The sequence below is a fragment of the Carcharodon carcharias genome, chromosome 15, assembly GCF_017639515.1.
Source record: "Carcharodon carcharias isolate sCarCar2 chromosome 15, sCarCar2.pri, whole genome shotgun sequence".
NCBI classification, from domain to species: domain Eukaryota; kingdom Metazoa; phylum Chordata; class Chondrichthyes; order Lamniformes; family Lamnidae; genus Carcharodon; species Carcharodon carcharias.
This window is the reverse complement of record NC_054481.1, coordinates 109,869,168-109,890,113: the sequence shown is the minus strand read 5'-3', so window position 1 is coordinate 109,890,113 and position 20,946 is coordinate 109,869,168. Positions and strand designations below refer to the sequence as shown.

At 46.4% G+C, this 20,946-nt stretch overlaps 1 protein-coding gene across 5 annotated transcripts in view; it reads left to right on the top strand.

Moving 5' to 3' along the window:
- Positions 1 to 20,946, top strand: part of LOC121287958 (pleckstrin homology domain-containing family G member 5-like) — a 75,025-nt gene that overhangs the window by 37,234 nt on the left and 16,845 nt on the right. For all 5 annotated transcript variants that reach the window (XM_041206123.1, XM_041206122.1, XM_041206124.1 and 2 more), the window contains exons 7-11: positions 8,169 to 8,332; positions 14,595 to 14,780; positions 16,077 to 16,244; positions 20,015 to 20,110; positions 20,613 to 20,663. In XM_041206123.1, coding sequence (XP_041062057.1) covers positions 8,169 to 8,332; positions 14,595 to 14,780; positions 16,077 to 16,244; positions 20,015 to 20,110; positions 20,613 to 20,663 — 665 coding nt within the window. The remainder of the gene's footprint in view (positions 1 to 8,168; positions 8,333 to 14,594; positions 14,781 to 16,076; positions 16,245 to 20,014; positions 20,111 to 20,612; positions 20,664 to 20,946) is intronic.

Here is a 20,946-nt window from a genome sequence, read left to right as displayed (position 1 = left end):
CTGAACTGGAGGGGGACTAACATCCCTGAGGGTAAGTTTGCTAGTGCTGCTCCGGGGGTTTTAAACTAGATTTGCAGGGGAAGGGGAACCAGAGTGTTAGAGCAGATAGTGAGATGGAGGAGGATAAAGGTCAAGCGAGGAATGCATGTATAGACAAAAATCAAAGGTTTGCATGTGATAGAAATGTTCTCAGGTGTATCTATTTCAATGCAAGGAGTATTGTCGGAAAGGCAGATGAGCTTAGGGCGTGGATTGGCACGTGGGATTACAACATTATTGCTATTAGTGAGAGTTGGTTGCAGGAGGGGCAGGACTGGTTGCTCAGTGTTCCAGGGTTCCGTTGTTTCAGCTGTGATAGAGGGGGAGGGATGAAAGGGGGAGGAGTGGCATTACTAGTCAGGGAAAATATCACAGCTTTGCGTGGACAGGACAGCCCGGAGGGCTCATCTACGGAGGCCACATGGGTGGAGCTGAGGAACGGGAAAGGTGTGACCACACTAATAGGGTTGTATTATAGACCGCCCAATAGTCAAAGAGAATTGGAGGAGCAAATCTGTAGAGAGATAGCAGACTGATGTAAGAAACAGAAAGTTGTGATAGTAGGAGATTTTAACTTTCCACATATTGACTGGGACTCCCATACTGTAAAAGGGCTGGATGGCTTGGAGTTTGTCAAATGTGTTCAGGAAAGTTTTCTAAATCAATATATAGAGGTACCAACGAGAGAGGATGCAATACTTGATCTTCTATTAGGGAACCAGATAGATCAGGTGACAGAAGTATGTGTAGGCCCACATTTTGGGTCCAGTGACCACAATGTCATTAGTTTTAAGTTAATTATGGATAAGGATGGTCCTGGAGTTGAGATTCTAAATTGGAAAAAGGTCAATTTTGTGGAAATGAGAAAGGATCTAGGAAGAATGGATTGGGATAAGTTGTTTTCTGGCAAGGATGTGTTCAGTAAGTGGAAGGCATTCAAAGGCGAAATTTTGAGAGTGCAGAGTTTGCATGTTCCTGTCAAGATTAAAGGCAAAGTAAATAGGCATAGGGAACCTTGGTTTTCAAGGGATATTGGCGATCTGTTTCAGAAGAGAGAGATGTATAGCAGGTATAGGCAACAAGGAGCAAATGAGGTACTTGTAGAGTATAGAAAATGTAAGAAAGTAGTAAAGAAGGAAATCAGGAAGGCAAAAAGAAGACATGAGGTTGCTTTGGCAGATAATGTGAAGGTAAACCCGAAGGGTTTCTACAAGTATATTAAAAGGATAGTAAGGGACACAATTGGTCCCCTTGAAGATCAGAGTGGTCGTCTATATGTGGAGCCTCACGAGATGGGGGAGATCTTAAACAGTTTTTTTGCATCAGTATTTACTCAGGAAACTGGCGTAGTGTATAAGGAAGGAAGGGAAACAAGCAGTAGTGTCATGGAACATATAGAGATTAAAGAGGAGGAGGTGCTTGCTGCTTTACAGTGAATAAAGGTAGATAAATCCCCCGGGCCTGACATGATATTCCCTCAGACCTTGAGGGAGACTAGTGTAGAAATTGCAGGGGCCCTGGCAGAAATATTTAAAATGTCCTTAGCCACGGGTGAGGTGCTGGAGGATTGGAGGGTAGCTCATGTTGTTCCGTTGTTAAAAAAGGCTCCAAAAGTAAACCAGGTAATTACAGGCCAATGAGTCTGACGTCAGTAGTAGGTAAATTATTGTAAGGTGTTCTGAGAGATTGGATATACAATTATTTGGACAGCCAAGGGCTGATTAAGGATAGTCAGCATGGCTTTGTGCGTGGTAGGTCGTGTTTAACGAACATTGTAGAGTTTTTCGAGGAGGTTACCAAGAAAGTAGATGAAGGAAAGGCTGTGGATGTTGAATACATGGACTTTAGTAAGGCCTTTGACAAGGTCCCACATGGGAGGTTAGTTCAGAAGGTTCAGACACTTGGTATCCATGGAGAGGTTGTAAACTGGATTCGAAATTGGCTGTGTGGGAGAAGACAGAGAGTGGTAGTGGATGATTGCTTCTCAGACTGGAGGCCTGTGACTAGTGGTGTGCCTCAGGGACCTGTGCTGGGACCATTGTTGTTTGTTGTCTATATCAATGATCTGGATGATAATATGGTAAATTGGATCAGCAAGTTTGCTGATGACACTAAGATTGGAGGCATTGTGGACAGCGAGAAAGGCTTTCAAAGCTTGCAGAGGGATCTGGACCAACTGGAAAAATGGACCAGAAAATGGCAGATGGAATTTAATGCAGAAAAGTGTGAGGTGTTGCATTTTGGAAGGACAAACCTAGGTAGGACATACATAGTAAATGATAGGGCACTGAGGAGTGCGGAGGAACAAAGGGATCTGGGAGTTCAGATACATAATTCCCTGAAAGTTGCATCACAGGTAGACAAGCTTGTAAAGAAAGTTTTTGGCATACTGGCCTTCATAAATCAAAGTATTGAGTATAGGAGTTGGAATGTTATGGTGAGGTTGTATATGACATTGGTGAGGCCAACTTTGGGGTATTGTGTGCAGTTCTGGTCGCCTAACTACAGGAAGTTTATCAGTAAGATTGAAAGAGTGCAGAGAAGACTTATTAGGATGTTGCCGGGTCTTCAGGAGTTGAGATACAGGGAAAGATTAAACAGGTTAGGACTTTATTCCTTGAAGCGTAGAAGAATGAGGGGGGATTTGATAGAAGTTTACAAAATTATGAGGGGTATAGACAGAGTAAATGTGAGTAGGCTCTTTCCACTTAGATTAGGAGAGATAAACACGAGAGGACATGGCGTTAGGGTGAAAGGGGAAAGGTTTAGGGGGAACGTTAGGGGGAACTTCTTCACTCAGAGAGTGGTGGGAGTATGGAACGAGCTGCCATTTGACGTAAATGCAGGTTCACTCTTAAGTTTTAAAAATAAATTGGATAGATATATGGATGGGAGAGGTCTAGAGGGTTATGGACTGGGTGCAGGTCAATGGGACTAGCAAAATAATATTTCGGCACAGACTAGAAGGGCCGAATGGCCTGTTTTTCTGTGCTGTAGTGTTCTATGGTTCTATGGTTCTAGATCATTAATGTACACACAAACTTCAAAGGACACAGCAGTGAACCCTGCGGTAGGCCACTGGTCACAGGCTTCCATTCACAAAAACAGCCTTCGACCATCACCCTCTGCCTCCTGCCATTAAACCAATTTTGGATCCAATTTGCCAATTTGTCTTGGATCCTATGGGGTCTTACCTTCTTGATCAGTCTCCCATCTGAGACCCTGTCAAAAGCCTTGCTGAAGTCCATTTGGACTACAACTGCACTACCCTCATCTACATGCCTAGTTACCTCCTTGAAAAATTCAATCAAATTTGTTAGACATGATCTCTCCCTGACAAAGCCATGCTGACTATCCTTAATTAATACTTGCCCCTCCAAATGGAGATTAATTCTGACCCTCAGAATTTTTTCTGAAAGTTTCCCAACCACTGATGTTAGACTCACTGGCCTGTAGTTCCTGGGTTTATCCCTACCACCCTTCTTGAACAATGGTACCACGTTAGCTGTCCCCCAGTCCTCTGGCACTTCTCTTGTGGTCAAAGAGGATTTGAAAATTAATGTCAGGGCCCCTGCAATCTCCTCCCTTGCCTCCCACAGCAGCCTGGGATATATCTCACCTGGGCCTGGGGATTTATCCACTTTTAGGCATGCTAAAACCACTAATACCTCCTCCCTTTCAATACTAATTTGTTCAAGTATATCACAGTCTCCCTCCCTGATTTCTATACCTACATCGTCCTTCTCTATAGTGAATACAGATGCAAAGTACTCATTTAAAAGCTCACCTACGTCTTCCAGCTCCTCACACAGATTGCCACTTTCCCTGGTTATCCTCTTGTCCCTAAAATACTTATAAAATGCCTTTGGATTTTCCTTTATTTTACCCACCAGTGTTTTCTCATGCCGCCTCTTTGCTCTCCTAATTTCTTTTTGAACTAACCCCCTGCACTTTTTATCCTCTTCTACAGCTTCCACTGTTTTGAGCCCTCGGTGTCTACCATAAGCTTCCCTTTTTTTTTCTTATCCAACCCTGTACATTCCTCGACATCCGGGGTTCTCTGGACTTGTTGGTCCTACCCTTCACCTTTACGGGAACATACTGGCACTGCATTCTCACTATTTTCTTTTTGAATAATTCCCACTGCTCTGATGTAGATTTTCCTACAAGCAGCTGCTCCCACTCCACTTTGGCCAGATCCTGTCTTATCATATTATAATTGGCCTTCCCCCAATTCAGAACCTTTATTTTGCAGTCCATCTTTGTCCTTTCCATAAGTACCTTAAATCTTACTGAGTTATGGCCATTATCACCAAAATGCTCCCCCACTGAAACTTCTACCTCTTGCCTGGCTTTGTTCCCTAAAACTAGGTCTAACACCAACCCCTCTTTGTAGGACTTTCTACGTGCTAGCTTAAAAAGCTCTCCTAGATACACTTGAAGAATTCCGTCCCCTCTAAGCCTTTCATGCATTGTCTATCCCAGTTAATATTTGGGAAGTTGAAACCCCCTACTATTATTACCCTATTATTTTTACGCCAACAATACTTGCAAACCACTCCCACCCATCCCCCACAAGGATGTCGGTCCTGTTCCAGTTCAGGCGCAACCCATCAGACTTGTACAGGTCCCAACCTTCCCCAGAAACAGACCCAGTGATCCAGGAATCTAAAGCTCTCCCTCCTGCACCAACTCTTCAGCCATGCATTCATCTGCTCTATCCACCTATTCCTTAACTCACTAGCCCCTGGCCTTTGAAGTCCTGCTTTTCAATCTGCTACCTAGCTCCCTAAATTCTTGTTGCAGGACCTCATCTCTCTTTCTACCTATGTCGTTGGTATCAATGTAAACCACGATCTCTGACTGTTCGCCCTCCCCCTTCAGAATGCCCTGTAGCCGTTCAGTGTCATCCTTGACCCTGGTCCCAGGGAGGTAACACACCATCCTGGATTCACACCTGTGGCCACAGAAACACCTGTCTGTATCCCTCACTATTGAGTCTCCTACCACTATTGCTCTTCCTCTCTGATTTGCCTGCATATCTGCCCTTCTATCTCTCCCTAACTGTTTGGGGTCTATAGTACACTCCCAGCAATATGATTGCCCCTCTTTTATTTTTAAGTCCTACCCATATGGCCTCATTTGAAGAACCTTCTAAGATATCATTCCCCGCTCCTTGCAGTAATTGACTCCTTGACCAATATTGGAACACCACCTCCTCTTTTACATGCCCCCCCCCCACCCAGGTCTCACCTGCAGATTCTATACCCCAGAATATTGAGCTGCCAGTCCTGCCCCTCCCTCAACAATGTCTCCGTGATAGCAATGATATCATATCCCCATGTGTTAATCAATACCCTCAACTCATCTGCCTTACTCGCAAGACTCCTTGCACTAAAATAAATGCCATCTAGCCTTGCCATGCTCCCTTGTGACTTAGCTTGACTATATATGCTCTGCCTTCCTGATTGACATGGTTTTTCTTCTATACTTGTCTGTAAATCACCCCCTACTATACCCCCACTCCATATCCCATCCCCCTGCCAAATTAGTTTAAACCCCCACCAACAGCAGTAGCAAACCCCCGGCAAGGATGTTGGCCCTGTTCCAGTTCAGGTGCAACCTGTCGGACTGGTACAGGTCCCACCTTCCCCAGAAACGGACCCAGTGATCCAGCAATCTAAATCCTTCCCTCCTGCACCAACTCTTAAGTTACACATTCATCTGCTCTATCCACCCATTCCTATACTCACCAGCATGTGGCCTTTGAGGTCCTGCTTTTCAATCTGCTACTTAGCTTCCTAAATTCTTGTTTCAAGACCTCATCCCCCTTTCTACCTATGTCGTTGGTACCAATGTGAACCATGATCTCTGACTGTTCGCCCTCCCCTTTCGGTGTGCCCTGCAGGCGTTCAGTGACGTTCTTGACCCTGGCCCCAGGGAGGTAACGCACCATCCTGGAGTCACGTCTGTGGCTGCAGAGTCGCTTGTGTGTACCCCTCACTTTTGAGTCTCCTACCACTATCGTTCTTCCGTTCTTTACCCTCACCCTTTATGCAGCTGTGTTCTGGCTGCACTCCCCAGAGGAACTGTCACTCTCACCGTTTTCCAACACAGATAAACTGTTCTTGAGTGAGATGCACTATGGGGCTTTCATGACTACCTGCCTGCCACCCTTCTTCTGACTGGTGGTCACCCATTCCTTCTCTGACTGCAATTCCTTAACCTGCAGGGTTACCACATCTAAAACGTGCTATCCACATAACTCTCGGCCTCGCGGGAGCACTGCTGTGCCGCCAGCCAACGCTTAAGCTCCAGAATCCGGCACTCATGCTGGTTAGACCGGTGGCACTTCCTGTAGATGTGGTCATCCAGACTGCCAGGAGCGTCTAAGACTTCTCATATTCTGCAGCCCATTGTTATCAAGCGTGTACCAAAGTGTGATTGTTATCGAGTGTGTACCAGAGAGTGATTGTTATCGAGTGTGCACCATAGTGTGATTATTAACAAGCATGTACTAGAGTGTGATTGTTATTGAGTGTGTACCAGAGCGTGATTATTATTGAATCTGTACTTGTGTGTGATTGTTATGCATGTGCGATTGTTGTCGAGCCTGTACCAGAGTGTGATTGTTATTGAACGTGTACTGGAGTGCAATTGATACCAAGTGTGTAAGAGTGTAATTGTTATCGAGTGTATACCAGAGTGTGCTTGTTATCGAGCGTGTACCATAGTGTGATTGTTATTGAGAGTGTACCAGAGTGTGGTTGTTATTGAGGGTGTACCAGAGTGTGATTGTTATCTAGCATGTACCAAAGTGTGATTTTTATCAAGCATGTACCAGAGTATGATTGTTATTGAGCATATACCAGAGTGTGGTTGTTAATGAGCGTGTACTGGAGTGTGATTGTTAACAAGCATGTATCTGAGTGTGATTGTTATTGAACCAGCAACAGTAAGGGAACAGCATATAATTCCAAGTCAGGATGGTGTGTGGCTTGAAGGGGAACTTGCAGGTGGTGATGCATCTGCTACCCTTGTCCCTCTAGGTGGTAAAGATCATGGGTGCAGTTTTACCGCCCTGTTGTGGCAGGAGGGGTGGGACTGTAAAATGCAGCGAGCCATTCAAAAGACCATTGATTTCAGCAAGACCAGAAAATCCCATCAGCAGAAGGGTCTGTAAAATTCCTTCCCATGGGTTTGGAAGATGCTGTCGAAGGATCCTTGCTGCAAGGAATTTATACCGATGCTGATCTCAGGGAAGGACTAAAGTTGCTGCAGTGCATCTTGTTTATAGTACACACTGCTGTTGCTGTGCATCGATGGTGGAGGAGTGAATGTTTAAGTTGGTGGATGGGGTGCCAATCAAGCAAACTGCTTTGTTCTGAAATGGTGTTGAGCTTCTTGAGTATTGTTGGAGCTGCATTCATCCAGGCAAGTGGAGAGTATTTCATCACATTCCTGACTTGTGCCTTGTAGATGGTGGCCAGGCTTTGGGGAGTCAGGAGTTACTCTCCACAGAATTCACAGCCTCTGACCTGCTCTTGTCACCACAGTATTTATAAAGCTGGTCCAGTTCAGTTTCTCGTCAATGGTAACCCTCAGGATGTTGATAGTGCAGGATTCAGTGATGGTGATGCCATTGCACGTCAAGGGGAGATGATTAGATTCCCTCTTGTTGGAGATGGTCATTGCCTAGCACTTATGTGACAAGAAGACACCGGAGTATAATGGGTGCTGAGCATTATCCAAGTGTGACTAGTGACATGTTCGGGAATATGATTAGTGATCAAGATATTGGGATCTTACAGGGGAGATTTTTATGTGACTGCAGTGTTTCACTTCCATCAGTGATGACTGAGGTCAGATGGCAGAGAATTAGATTGTGCCATGCCCCAGTTAGCATTTCCATCAGTCACTGACCCCAGGGTAATAATGAAGCAGAAGCTGTTGATTTCCAGTTGGCAAGAGAGAGTGTCCTCTGGGGTCAGACAGGAGATCGAAAGACTGCAGCCCGAGGGTGTGTTTGTATCGATCACTGTTCTGATTTGTTTATGGGCTTAATGTGGGGAAGGGGATCACGCTCTCTGGCTCTATCTTTAATCATATTCTCCATCCTTACTTTGCAGCAAAACCCGGCAGCGAGCTGAAGGTGGAACAGACAGTTAAGGAGATCAAATCTTTGAGCTTACCCATCATGCGGCCTTCAACAGTCAATCCCACATTTATCTGCACCCCAGCAATGGACAGAACAGATCAGCCTCTACAGGGACGAGATACAATGGACATAGGGGTAAGATACTCTGTTCCTTTAAGTATTGCTACAGATTCTTTGATAGTCACTAAATACTGAAATCACAGAGGCTCAGATGTGACCCAAATGGAAGGACTGTGGTCAGCAGCTGTGAGTGAGTGGAGTGAATCTTACCCAGGTACAGTGTTCCTGCGAGATTCTGTACTGTGCCCTTGGGACTCTATACTGTGCTAAATGTCTGGGGCAATATAACCGGGGACGTCATTCCCTGAGATCAGCATGGGTCTAAAGTCATCAAGTCTCTCTATGTCTCTTCAGGGGGCCTGGTCATTCCTCACAAGCCTGATTGGAGCTGAATGCTTGAGTTGTTGAACCAGTTGATTATTCACAGCCTGTAATATATATAGACTCTGAGTGCTCCAGTTGCTATGCTTTTAAGTTCTAGCTATTGTTTATCAGTTGGGGGAGCCTGCAGACTTTTTCTCATTCTTTGCTCTCGCTCATACTTTTCCCCTCCTTCCACAATCCCCTCCTCCTCTCCTCTTCCTCAAACCTCAGCCACAATAATTCCTCTTCAGACTCCAAAATCCCCCTCCACCCTCAACATTCTCTCCAACTGCGATATACAAACCACAACTGTGATATCCCATGATCCCAGGTTGCCCTGAGATGGTGTTGGGCCTTCTATTCTTCCTCATGGTTTTATACAACTGTGTGCTTTGTTCACTTCAGAGAGTGATTGAGTGTCAACTACATTGATGTGGGATTGGAGTTACATGCAGACCAAACTGGGTATGGAGGCAGGTTTCCTTCCCTAAAGAACACGCGTGAACCAATTGGGTTTTTACAACAGTCCAACAACTTAATGCTCACTTTTACTAATACCAGTTTTTTAAAACTTAATTTAAATTTTCAAACTGCCTTGCTGGGATTTGAACTTTTCTGGATTATAAGTTTAATAACATAACAACGACATTGACTTTGAAACTTTGATCCAGTCTCCACATTTGGTGATGGATTTCAGACAGATTCATATCCTGTGCAGCAGCTGGGAATTTAGGTTCTTGAAGGGTTAACTTAAGTACAGCAAGTGGCTGAGTTGAAGGATTAGGTGGCACTCAAAGAGTTAACAAATGCTGAGGGGAGACCAGGGTGATTCCCTGGACAGAGGAATCCGGGAAGTCCACACACACAGGCTGCTCTTTGCTTCCTCATTACCCATAACTGATTAAACTATCATGCAAATCACACCTCACTCACCAAACATAGTTTGAGCACGTAGCATAGGTTGTCTAGGCCTGTGTGTGTATTTGGGGAAGGGGCAGGGCAACGCAGACCTGTGTTGAGCTTGGATTCTCAAATGTGGCAGATGCCAGATGCCCAGTCTCAGATTTTCTCTGACAGCAGTTTCACACATCTCAGCTTACTTGAGTCAGTGGTCAGTCACAGTTCACCCTCTTGGCCATCATGCACACAGAGGAGCTGGTGTCATGTGGCCTGGCGGCAGCACAGTTTCAGCGATACGATGCCAAGTCCAAGACCATCAGTGCACAGATACTGCCAACCGATTTGGAGGGGAATTCACTTGGCCCAATGTCCAACCTTAATTCCCAAGCCAAAGCGGGAGAGAATGGCAAAGAAGATGAAGTGGAGCAAAACATTGGCTTTTCTCCAGGGAACACAGGTTAGGGTGGTGTGTGGGTTACAAGGAGCCAAACTGTCCTGAGATGAGTGTGGGAGAGATGTTATCTGACTACTGATTTATAAATAAACAGACACACACCTCAGAGAAACAGTGGAAGCAGTTAGTATTACTTCACACAAATGCAAGTTAGAGAGATTCTTGCAGAAAAAAGCATTTTGGGATCCTATTTATGAGTAATTTGAGACATAACACGTGGTAAAGGTGCAGCCTGCTCAGGAGGAACAGCTGATTTTGGACTTTTGCTCCCATTGCATATTTTCCACACACCCTGCAATCCCACATGCATGACATTTGCAGGCCCAGTTATTGGAGTAAATTCGTCCCTAACCGTCCACTGACTGATCACTGGTCATACACTAAATTTCTGTTCTGTGACTTTCCTAGAGATGGGTTGCGATGACGCAGCATCTGAAAAATAACAGTGATTAACCTTTATTTCTCCAGTGTTTTCCCTGAGTTGGAAGGGTTCACGTCGGACTTTCATTTAGCACTGCCCTGGGTTTAACCCCTGCAATACCACTGTCCGGATAAGTCCATTTTCTCCACCTCTCTTCTGTGGGTGTAGGGGGTCTACAGGAACTGGGCTCCAGGCTACAGACACCCTCATTTGATATGGGAGCCATGAGTTCCTTGGGGTTCAAATGATCTTAATGCACAAGCAGTATTCAGTATTCTTGCATTGTGTTCATGCGGTGACCATTTCAGTAGCATAAGGAACACAATGTGTTAACACACTGCCATAGTCACAGACCTTTGATCTTCAGACTGTACTGAAGGATTTCTAAGTAATTCATATAATGAGTTAATGTTATCAATAAGGCTGTTAGTCAGCCTTCTGTATTTAGTCAACCCTCTCAATTGCTGAGCTAATCCTCTATCACTGAGCTACCCCTCTCTGAGCTAACTAGCTCTGCTTATCACTGAGCTAACCCTCTCTCTATCACTGAGCTAACCCTCTCTCTGTCACTGAGCTAACCTGCTCTCTATCACTGAGCTAACCCCCTCTCTATCACTGTACTAATCCTCCCTCTCTATCGTTGAGTTAACCCTCTCTGTCAGTGCTGATGGGACTGTTGGGACTAGCAATGATATGAGATGTGTTCCATCTGTATGTTGTGATGCAGAGTAAGGATTTTGTTTGTTTGACAGTCTGAGCCAGCTATTTGTCTGGTTATTGTGATGAGGCTTCTCCTGCTGGCCAGCTCCTCCCCCTCCAGACAAGAACCATTTGGCAGCAGTTAGGACAGAGCTGTCGACAGACACTTCATCAGCTGCAAAGGGACCAGCTTTTCCCCCTCTGATTTACTGCAGCAGGACTGGGTTCTGGCCAGGAACAAATCCCCTGTTTTGGGATTGTGAGGAATTGCTCCCCCTTGTACTACTGCCTTGGTTCCTCTGTCCTCTGCTTCACTCGCTGCTCCTTTTGATTGCGCTTGCGGCTTGGATCCAGGATGAAGGACTGCCCAGCCCCCGGGGGCGTGGAGCTGCTTAAAGTGTCAGTGTGGTCGAACTGGGATACTGTCGGTGTGGTCAGTAACTCTGCTTTTGGTCCAACAGGAATTGAGGTGAGGACTGAGGTGAAGGGTTGGGATGGATTGTTGAAGAGTTTGTGGCGGTGGGGGTGTGAAGTCAGTGTATCCCTGAAATGGATTGACTGCAGTAGAGTTTTAATTTTACAGAGGAGCACAAATTTATGTTCTTGAAGTACAAAAGAGACTTAAAAATTGGTGCCCAAGCTTCAAACCCATCCACACTCGGTCTCAAATCTTGGCAGCTTTATTGTGGTGGGAGTTGGGGGGAGTGCTCTGCTAAGTCAGCACATCCTTTAAATGGTCAGCTTGGAACAGCATTGTCAGAGGCCAGGGGACCAGAAGCAGGTGTTTGGCAAGCTAGGGACTGGAAGTGGGAGCAGGGGACAAGAGCATCCAGGGTGGTGGGGAGTTGTGGGGGGGGTGCAGAAGATCAAGGGGCCAGGAGCTTAGGGCAGTCATTAGGATTCATATTCTCACAATCACTCAGTGAAAATATGAGCATCCATCCAGACTGATACTAGCTGATCCCAGAGCAGCAGAGAATGGGGTCTGGACTGTCCACTCTGAGAGAGGCTGGTCAGTCAATGAGAAATGAATCAATGAATCATAGTTTTTCCCCCCAAATCTCAGTAGCTGCTCACATTGATTAAATTAACAGAAACCAATTCACTTTCTTTGTCCATAGTCTCCCAGTGCAAATAAAGACACTGATAACCTATCTGGCCTTGGGTTATTAGCTATGTGATTAGAGGGCCAGGTAAAACAGGGAGCTGGCAGGAACCATCAAACAGTAACCACAGAGTTACAAACGGGCAGGGTCAGAGGAGCAATGGTTCAGCAGGTTCCTGAGATCGGTTCCCCGACACTATTGATCTTCTGATGTGCAAAACATTTATTCTCAGCTTGGCTTTGAGCCTGAGTAAATGAACAATGTACTGGTCTAGTTACTGATCCAGATTCTGCTGATTTTCCTTTCTCATCACCCAGAGATAAACAAGCCCTTTACTGTTTCATCATCTTAAGTGTTTTTGCCACAGCACATCAATGAACATGCCCATTTCTCAAACTAGCAGGTGGAAGAATTTTGTATGTGTCATCCAGAGCTCAACTGTAACACTCTTGCCTCTAAGTCAGGAGGTTGAATCCCCAACTCCAGAGACTTGAGCACAAACATCTAGGCTGACATTTAAATACGGGACTGTCAAAGATACCGTCTTTTGGATGAGATGTTAAACCGAGGATGCGCCTGCTCTCTCGCGTGGGTACAAAAGGTCCCTTGTCAACATTTTGAAGAAGAGCAGGAGAGTTATCCCTGACATCCTAGTCAAGATTTGTCACCCAATCATAGTCAGAAAAACAGACTACCTGGTTATTATTGCATTGTCGATCGTGGGAGCTTGCTGTGCATAAATTGGCTGCCATATTTCCTACATTACAACAGTGATTAAATTTCAAAGGTACTTCATTGACTACAAAGTGTTTTGGGACATCCTGAGGTCATGAAAGGTGCTATACAAATACAACTTTTTTTTCTTTTTAAAGCTGCTTATATTCATACGCTGCCTTCTCTATGTCACAGCTGCTCAGACTCCAATTGTGTCACTCCTGCTCAAAACCTGCCCACTTAATTTCATTCCTGCCCATTTCCTGGATTGGGGACCAGGAATGGAATCCCTGGCTGATTATGCCCACCCTATCTCAGGGCACTGAGGGCAGCTACAGCACCAACAGTAGCCCCTGCTGTGAATGGTTGCTCAGTACAGACTGGTGATGGTGGAGTGGAGAAGCGGAGGACCGGTGGACCTTGGACTTTCTAGTTTATACTAAACAGGAAGATCTGTATTTAATTTGATCCTAATCAGATCTCCTCTTAGGGACAAAACAAATTGCTTCACATGCAATGAATCACTTTGAAGTGCCATTGCTCACTTTTTGTGTGTTTGTTGCAATGCCAGATCAGGGCAATAATTAGTTATGGAACCAGCAAGGGTTTATCTTCCTCTTCTGAAGGTGCTGACTCTCACTGGTGTTCAGCTTCCCTCCTCTCCTGATGGTGCTGACTCTCACTGGTGTTCAGCTCCCCCTCCTCTCCTGCTGAATCTCACTGGTGATCAGCTCCCCCTCCTCTCCTGCTGAATCTCACTGGGGTTCAGCTCATGTCCTCTCCTGAAGGTGCTGACTATCACTGGGGTTCAGCTCACGTCCTCTCCTCTGAAGGTGCTGACTCTCACTGGTGTTCAGCTTCCCTCCTCTCCTGATGGTGCTGACTCTCACTGGTGTTCAGCTCCCCCTCCTCTCCTGCTGAATCTCACTGGTGATCAGCTCCCCCTCCTCTCCTGCTGAATCTCACTGGGGTTCAGCTCATGTCCTCTCCTGAAGGTGCTGACTATCACTGGGGTTCAGCTCACGTCCTCTCCTCTGAAGGTGCTAACTCTCACTGGGGTTCAGCTCCCCTCCTCTCCTGAAGGTGTTGGCTCTCACTGGGGTTCAGCTCCCATCCTCTCCTGAAGGTACCAACTCTCACTGGGGTTCCGCTCCCCTCCCCTCCTGAAGGTACCAACTCTCACTGGGTTGGCTTCTGTCAGTTTTTTTTCTGACATCCTGAGAATTTTGGTCAAGTTTATTAACTAATTAGATTTTTAAATAGACCTGGTCAAAACTGCCTGCCTTGTGAGATTAGGAAGAAGGCTTGATATTTGTCCATTACCAGGAGTGAACACTCTTGAAGGGTCATGACTCCCTGTCACACCCGATATTGAAATTTATGTAACACTGCATGATCATCTGCAGCAGCTGAGCTAAACCATGCTGTAGTCCTGATTAACCTATAGCATTGACTGTAATCTCTGCTTTTTGCCATGTGAAGGGAGCAGACTCCATTCTCACATCATCTTGTGCTCCATTGTACAGTGCGTATCAATCGTCTAATCCCACTTCACCCACACTCCCCACCCCTGTCTCTGCAGCTCTCTGTCTTTCCCTCTCTCCACCTTCTCTCTCTCCCTCTCTTGTAGTTCAGTCTTTATCTGTCTCTCACTCACTTTGCCTGTTTTGTGTTTTCCAGGTAGTGGGAAGGCGGAGAAAGAATATGATGGAATTCCTGGGGGAATCCACTCTCCCAATGCCGGATTCCTTCTCTCCACTCAGCTCTTCATTGCCCAGCGGTGGTGCAGACAGCTGGAAAAACCGAGCTGCCAGTCGCTTCAGTGGGTTATTTGGCTCTGGCACTGGCACAGGACCCTTTGGCCGGGTAGGTGCTGACCCACTGGTCTAACTCACTGTTATTAATGGCTTCATTAGCCTCCACTGGAGGGGGTAATGGGGAGGCAGAATGTAATGGGGGTGGGTGTGAGAATGAGGTCCCAAGGTGGGTAGGGGATAATGGGGGTGGGCGTGCTGAATGGTATGGGGGTGGTGGAGAGACATGGGTGAGGGGGGCCTGGGAGGTGTAGTGTGTTTGAGGGGTTTAGAGCTGTTTGAAAGTCAGCCAGTGTTGGGGACTGGCCCAGAGATGGCTGTTGCCTGGGGTCAGTAACCTATGGCCCCATGTTCACCATAAGGCAATGTTGAACAAAGGCTGCAGTCAGCAGTAAAAGGGCGCTGGGTTACAAGCTGTCCAAAAAGGCTTAGACGGGTCTGATGCAGCCTCTCTGGGTTGTTCTGGAGCTCACTATCCTCTCATCCCAGGGCAGGGGCATTGAGTGAGCTGCAGCTGTCTGAATAGGTGCCAGTGTGATTGATCAGGGATTGGAGGAGGGCTGGATTCCATTCTCTGTTATGCAGTTTCTGTGGTTTGTGCAGCCCCAGGTGGGATGTAGAGCAAAGGGAGAAACATAATGAACCCACAATACATTGGTACAAACAACAAACAGCTGCGCACTAAACCTTTCATGGTGGAGGGGTTGGGAGGGTGAAGGTTCTGCAGAATAAACCCAGGGAGAAGAGCAAGAGAGACCACCAAGTCATCCCAAGGAGAGAAAAGCGCCAACATGGAGTAAGATTGGGGGCATCTGCAGTCTTGTCATTCACAGTGTAGCTGTGGATATCTCGATTGGGTTTTATCCACTGACCTGGAATCAAAAGGAGCTCAGAATTCAGAACATCATTAAGAGCTCACGCTGTGGCACAGCTTCCCGGCCCAGTATGAGACTGAACCACACAAATCAGTAGGGTTCCAAGTCCTACACCCACCGAATGCCCTGTTAGTTTATTGCAACAATTGAACTCAATGATCCCTGGGTTAGAGAGAGGGAAAATCAGCCAGGGTTCCTGCTGCTGATCACTGTCCAGTGACTCCTTATTGCTGTGCGCTGCTGTTCAGGAACAAGTTGATACTCAGCGGCGATACCCACATGGTCAGCCTGCCCACTGATGCTCACTGTCTGGAATCAAATGTTGTGTTGGAGGACCACTAGCATACATGGAACCTGAATCTCAGCACAAGTTAGCATCTTCAGGGCAAGGGGACAGTGGGAAAGCTGTGCTTCCCAGACTTGATCAAGGTCCCAATTGCTCATCCTATCTGTGTGTGTCTCTCTCTCTGCAGGAAATGGATAAAATGGACCAGCTACAGAGCAAACTTCATGCGTACAGTATGTTCGGATTACCGAAACTGCCAGCACAGCTACGGTTTGACCAGGACTCCTGGGAGGAGGAGGAGGAGACCAGCCTGCACCTCGAGACGTCATGGCAGGAGATCATAGAGGCTCCTGAGGTGACTGGATCAGTCAGGACTGAAGCCTTTAGGGTGCTGGCAGAGTGAACATTAAATCAAACTTGGAGCTTCTGACACTGAGAGTAACAGCCCAACCCACTCCACCTCACCAATGTCCCTCCCACAGGCATCCTCTCATATCTCCTCCCAATGACCACTCTTCCTGTTTGAGCCCTGTGAGTGTCAAACAGGATATTCAACTGGGAGGGCATCACATTACTGCCTGATTCTGGTCTCACTCAATACCCGCACTTTCTAGTCAATGTCATTGGATGGTACTTGGCAATGGAAATCTTGACTAATACAGATGTACCGAGGCCAGATTTCAAACTTGTGTCTATACAATATGTGCCAGCAATGATTGGGTAAATTTTGCCACAGTCTCCCTGTTCACTCAATTTAATAATCTTTAAAGGTAAAATAAATGACGATGAGCGGCTTAAAAATAATTTTTGAATTTATATTTAGTAATTTATTCAGAAATGATAGTGATTCCTCTGGACTTCTGTGTTGTAAATATTTCACTAACTGCCTCACTGTGCATTTTTGCAATGTTCATTAGATTATTTTGGGCTTTGAATTGAAACCTTATTGAGGAAATGAATCTTTGTTACACTTCAGTGTAACCCACTAACTTTCTGTTGGGCCAGCACTGTCAGATTCAAGCCTCTCCAGAGGTCTGTCATATTTGAGCTAAATTAAAATCTCTTCCTCGTTAAATTTTATCACATTTCAATTCCTAATTTTCCTGAGTCATATGGTGTATGACATGTGGATGAGGCACCCCCACACTGAGCTCAGTGACACTGAAACTCACTGACCTCCCTTCTTCTCTTCCAATGTGTTCATGTGGGCGATGGGCCAAGCGCAGAGTTCCAGTTTCTCAGATCACATTTTATCTTTGTTTCCTTCCAGGCTTCACCGAATACCCACACTTGGTTAGCCCACCTCCCACTGACTACCCTAGATCCTACTGACTTCTCCTACTATTGCCCCCTCTCACAGCTGGGTTACAGTCCCACGGCACCAGTACTCCCTGGGATGTAGCTTCCAAACACTGACTCTCCCTGAGTTACAGTTTCCTAGACACTGACTCTCCCTGGGTACTGGTCCCGCAGACACAGACTCTAACAGGGTAAAGTACCACAAACACAGACTTGCCCTGGTGTACGAGTTTCACAGTTGCTGAGCTCCCTCGGGTATGGGTCCCACAGACACTGACTCTCCCAGGATACAATACCACAGACACAGACTCTCCCTGGGTACAGTCCCAGAGACACTGACTCTCCCTGGGATACAGCCACACAGAGACTGACTCTCCCTGGTGTATAGTACCACAAACACTGATTCTCACTGTGGTACAGTCTCACAGACACTGAGTCTCACTGGGGTATAGGTCCCACACATACTGATTCTCCCTGGGGTACAGTTCCACAGGCACTGACTCTCCCTGGGGTACAGTCCCACAAACACTAACTCTCCCTGGGTACAATCCCACAGAAACTGACTCTCCCTGGGGTACAGGTCCCACAGAGACTGATTCTTACTGGGGTATGGGTCTCACAGACACTGACTCTCACTGGGATACAGCTCACACAGACACTGACTCTCCCTGAGGTACAGGCCCATAGACACTGATTCTACCTGGGCACAGTCCCACAGACACTGACTCTCTCTGGGGTACAGTCCCACAGACACTCCCAGGGAACAGTACCACAGACATTAACTCTCCCTGGGATATAGTCTCACAGGCATTGACTCTCCATGGGATACAATCTCACAGGCACTGACTCTCCCTGAGGTACAGCCCCACAGTCACTGACTCTCCCTGGCTACAATCCCATAGACACTGACTCTCACTGGGGCACAGTCCCACAGACACTGACTCTCCCTGGGTATGGGTCCCACAGACATTGACTCTATCAGGATACGGTCCCACAGACACTGATTATCCCTGGTTACAGTTCCATGGACACTAACTCTCCCAGGGTATGGGTCTCACAAACACTGACTCTCCCTGGCGTACAGTCCTACAGACACAGATTCTCCCTGGGTACAGTCCCACAGACACTTACTCTCTCTGGGGTACAGTTCCACAGACACTGACTCTCCCTTGGTGTGGGTCCCACGGACACTGACTCTCCCTGGGGTACAGTCCTACAGACACTGATTCTTCCTGGGTACAGTCCAACAGACACAGACTGTCCTGAGGTATAGGTCCCATTGGCATTCTCCATGAATGAGCATGGACAGTGGGAACTACAAGCTCAATCTGGTGTACGCCCCGATACCCCGCATGAGCCCATTGATTTTCCATCATGTGACACTGGATAATTACTAGGTCAAACTCTGCCTGATTCTCCTTCCCCAACTGGGGAGATGGTGATGTAACAGTAATATCATTGAATTAGTAATCTAGAGGCCCAGGCTAATGCTCTGGGGACATGGATTCAAATCCCACCATAGCAGCCAGTGGAATTTAACTTAAATTAATAAATCTGGAATATAAATTAGTCTCAGCAATGGTGACCGTGAAACTATCATTGATTGTCATAAATGCCCATCTGGTCTTTATGCCCCTTTAGGGAAGGAAATCTATTGTCCTTGCCTTGTCTGGCTTACATGTGACTCCAGTCCCACAGCAATGTGGTTGACTCTTAAACTGTCCTTTGAAATGATCAGTTCATGGGCAATTAGGGATGGGCAACAAATGCTGGCTTTCCAGTGATGCCCACATTCTGTAAAAGAATGAAGGAATTCGGAGGAGGCTAATTATAGTCCCACTGCCCTCTCCCACCATCACAATCCCTCCCTTAATTTGTGTCATTTATATAAGGGATGCAGGTACTGTTAAGTATGGGAAGGAAGTGAGCCTATGAGGGTAATAAAAACATGAAATCCTGGCAACACTGAGCAGGTCAGGCAGCATGTGTGGAGAGAGAAACAAAGTTAACGTTTCAGATTGATGTCAGAACTGGTTAAGTTAGAGATGTCTTAAACAAGTACAGAGACAGGGCAGAGGGGAAGGCACAAATGAACAAAAGGAAAGGTCTATGATAGCGTGGAGGCAGGAGAAATTAAATAACAAAGGGGATGATGGTGGAAAGCAAATGTGGGTGAGACAAGTAAACGAACAAAAGATAGGTCTAGAGGAAGTGTAAATGACAGAAACAGAATCATTGCCAGGAACTGTATTCTGAGATAATGGGAACAAAGATTATGATCTGAAATTGTTGAACTCAATCTTGAGTTCAGAAGGGTGTAAAGTGAATTCAAAGGTGAAGTGCTCTTCCTCGAGCAAGGATTTGTGGGAGCACGAGTATCAGGTACTGTGGTGATATATATGGACAAACCCAGGTATGGTGGAGACAGTGGGTTTACAGGGATATTCATTGAGGGAGCCCAGGAATTTTGGTAGTATTAATGGACATGCCAAGGTAGGTGGTGGTATTTATTGGGGAGCCTGGGTGTGTGGGGATATTTATTTGAGGGAGCCTGGGTATTTGGTGTATTTGCTGTCTGGGGAACCTGGGTATGTGGGGGTATTAATGGGAACAACTCTGGAATCCCCGCATTAATATCCCCCCGTATCCAGGCCCTCCACAGACTCGCACATACTCAGGAACCCCCATTAATATCCCCGCACATATGGGGAGCACAGGTGGGAATATTAAAGGGGAGAGCTTGAATTTGCAGGATATGTACAAGGGGAAGCCAGGAGTACCTGAGTACTATGATCTTACCTTCCTGTGTGTCTTTCTCCCCAACAGAAGCTGACTCGGAAGCAGTGCCATCAACAGGAGGCCCTCTGGGAGCTACTAAACACGGAGGTCGCCTATATTAAGAAGCTGCATGTGATCACAGATGTGAGTCTCCATCCTGTCGTCAGCTCACCATGCCACCCGGATAGAGTGCTCAGCACCCCATGTCCATGTGGGTGATATGAAGCTGCCTGATCCTGTGGAATCCCTCTGCTACTATTACTCAGCCTCTTGTCCACATTTTCCCACTGTAAATGGCACTGTCATGTTCAGGTTTCTGACTATGCCCTGATTACTTCACCAGTGATATATTGATTCACTTCATGCCACAAAAAACCCTGAATCATCAGTAGGTGCTGTCGTGGGTCTGTGTGGATGAAGCACTCACTTCACTCCCAGTACTCATCCTTCTTTGTCTGTACTTGATAGCAGACAGGCTCAGGTCATCTGAAGGTGCTGACTCTCACCGGGGTTTACTGAGTTTCCTTTGTTAATCCATCAATAAGAATAATTCTTGCATGAGGTTTGCTGCAAGCTCAGGGCTGGCCTGAATTGGGTATCTCTATTTAGCCAGTATGTTACTCACATTGAGCCTTCTCTCTTGCAGCTCTTCCTGTGCTGTCTGATGAACCTGCAGGAATCGGGCTTGCTGACTGAGGTGAGGGCTGACCTTTTAATGTTCACCACAACCAAGAACCTTATTGTACATGAAGTGAACAATGTATGTGGAGCAATTAAGAAAGCTTCTGCAGGACCTAGCCTCTCTTGGGAAATGTGCTAAACATTGGTGTTTGTCAGTACTCCAGCCCTGGTTATTTTCTATACACCGGCCCTGATGTTTGCCTGTATACAGGCCCGTGTGTTTGCCTGTCCACAGAATCTGTTAATATCAGTACACATGCCCCAGTGTTTGCTTGTGCATTGACTCTGGCGTTTGCTTG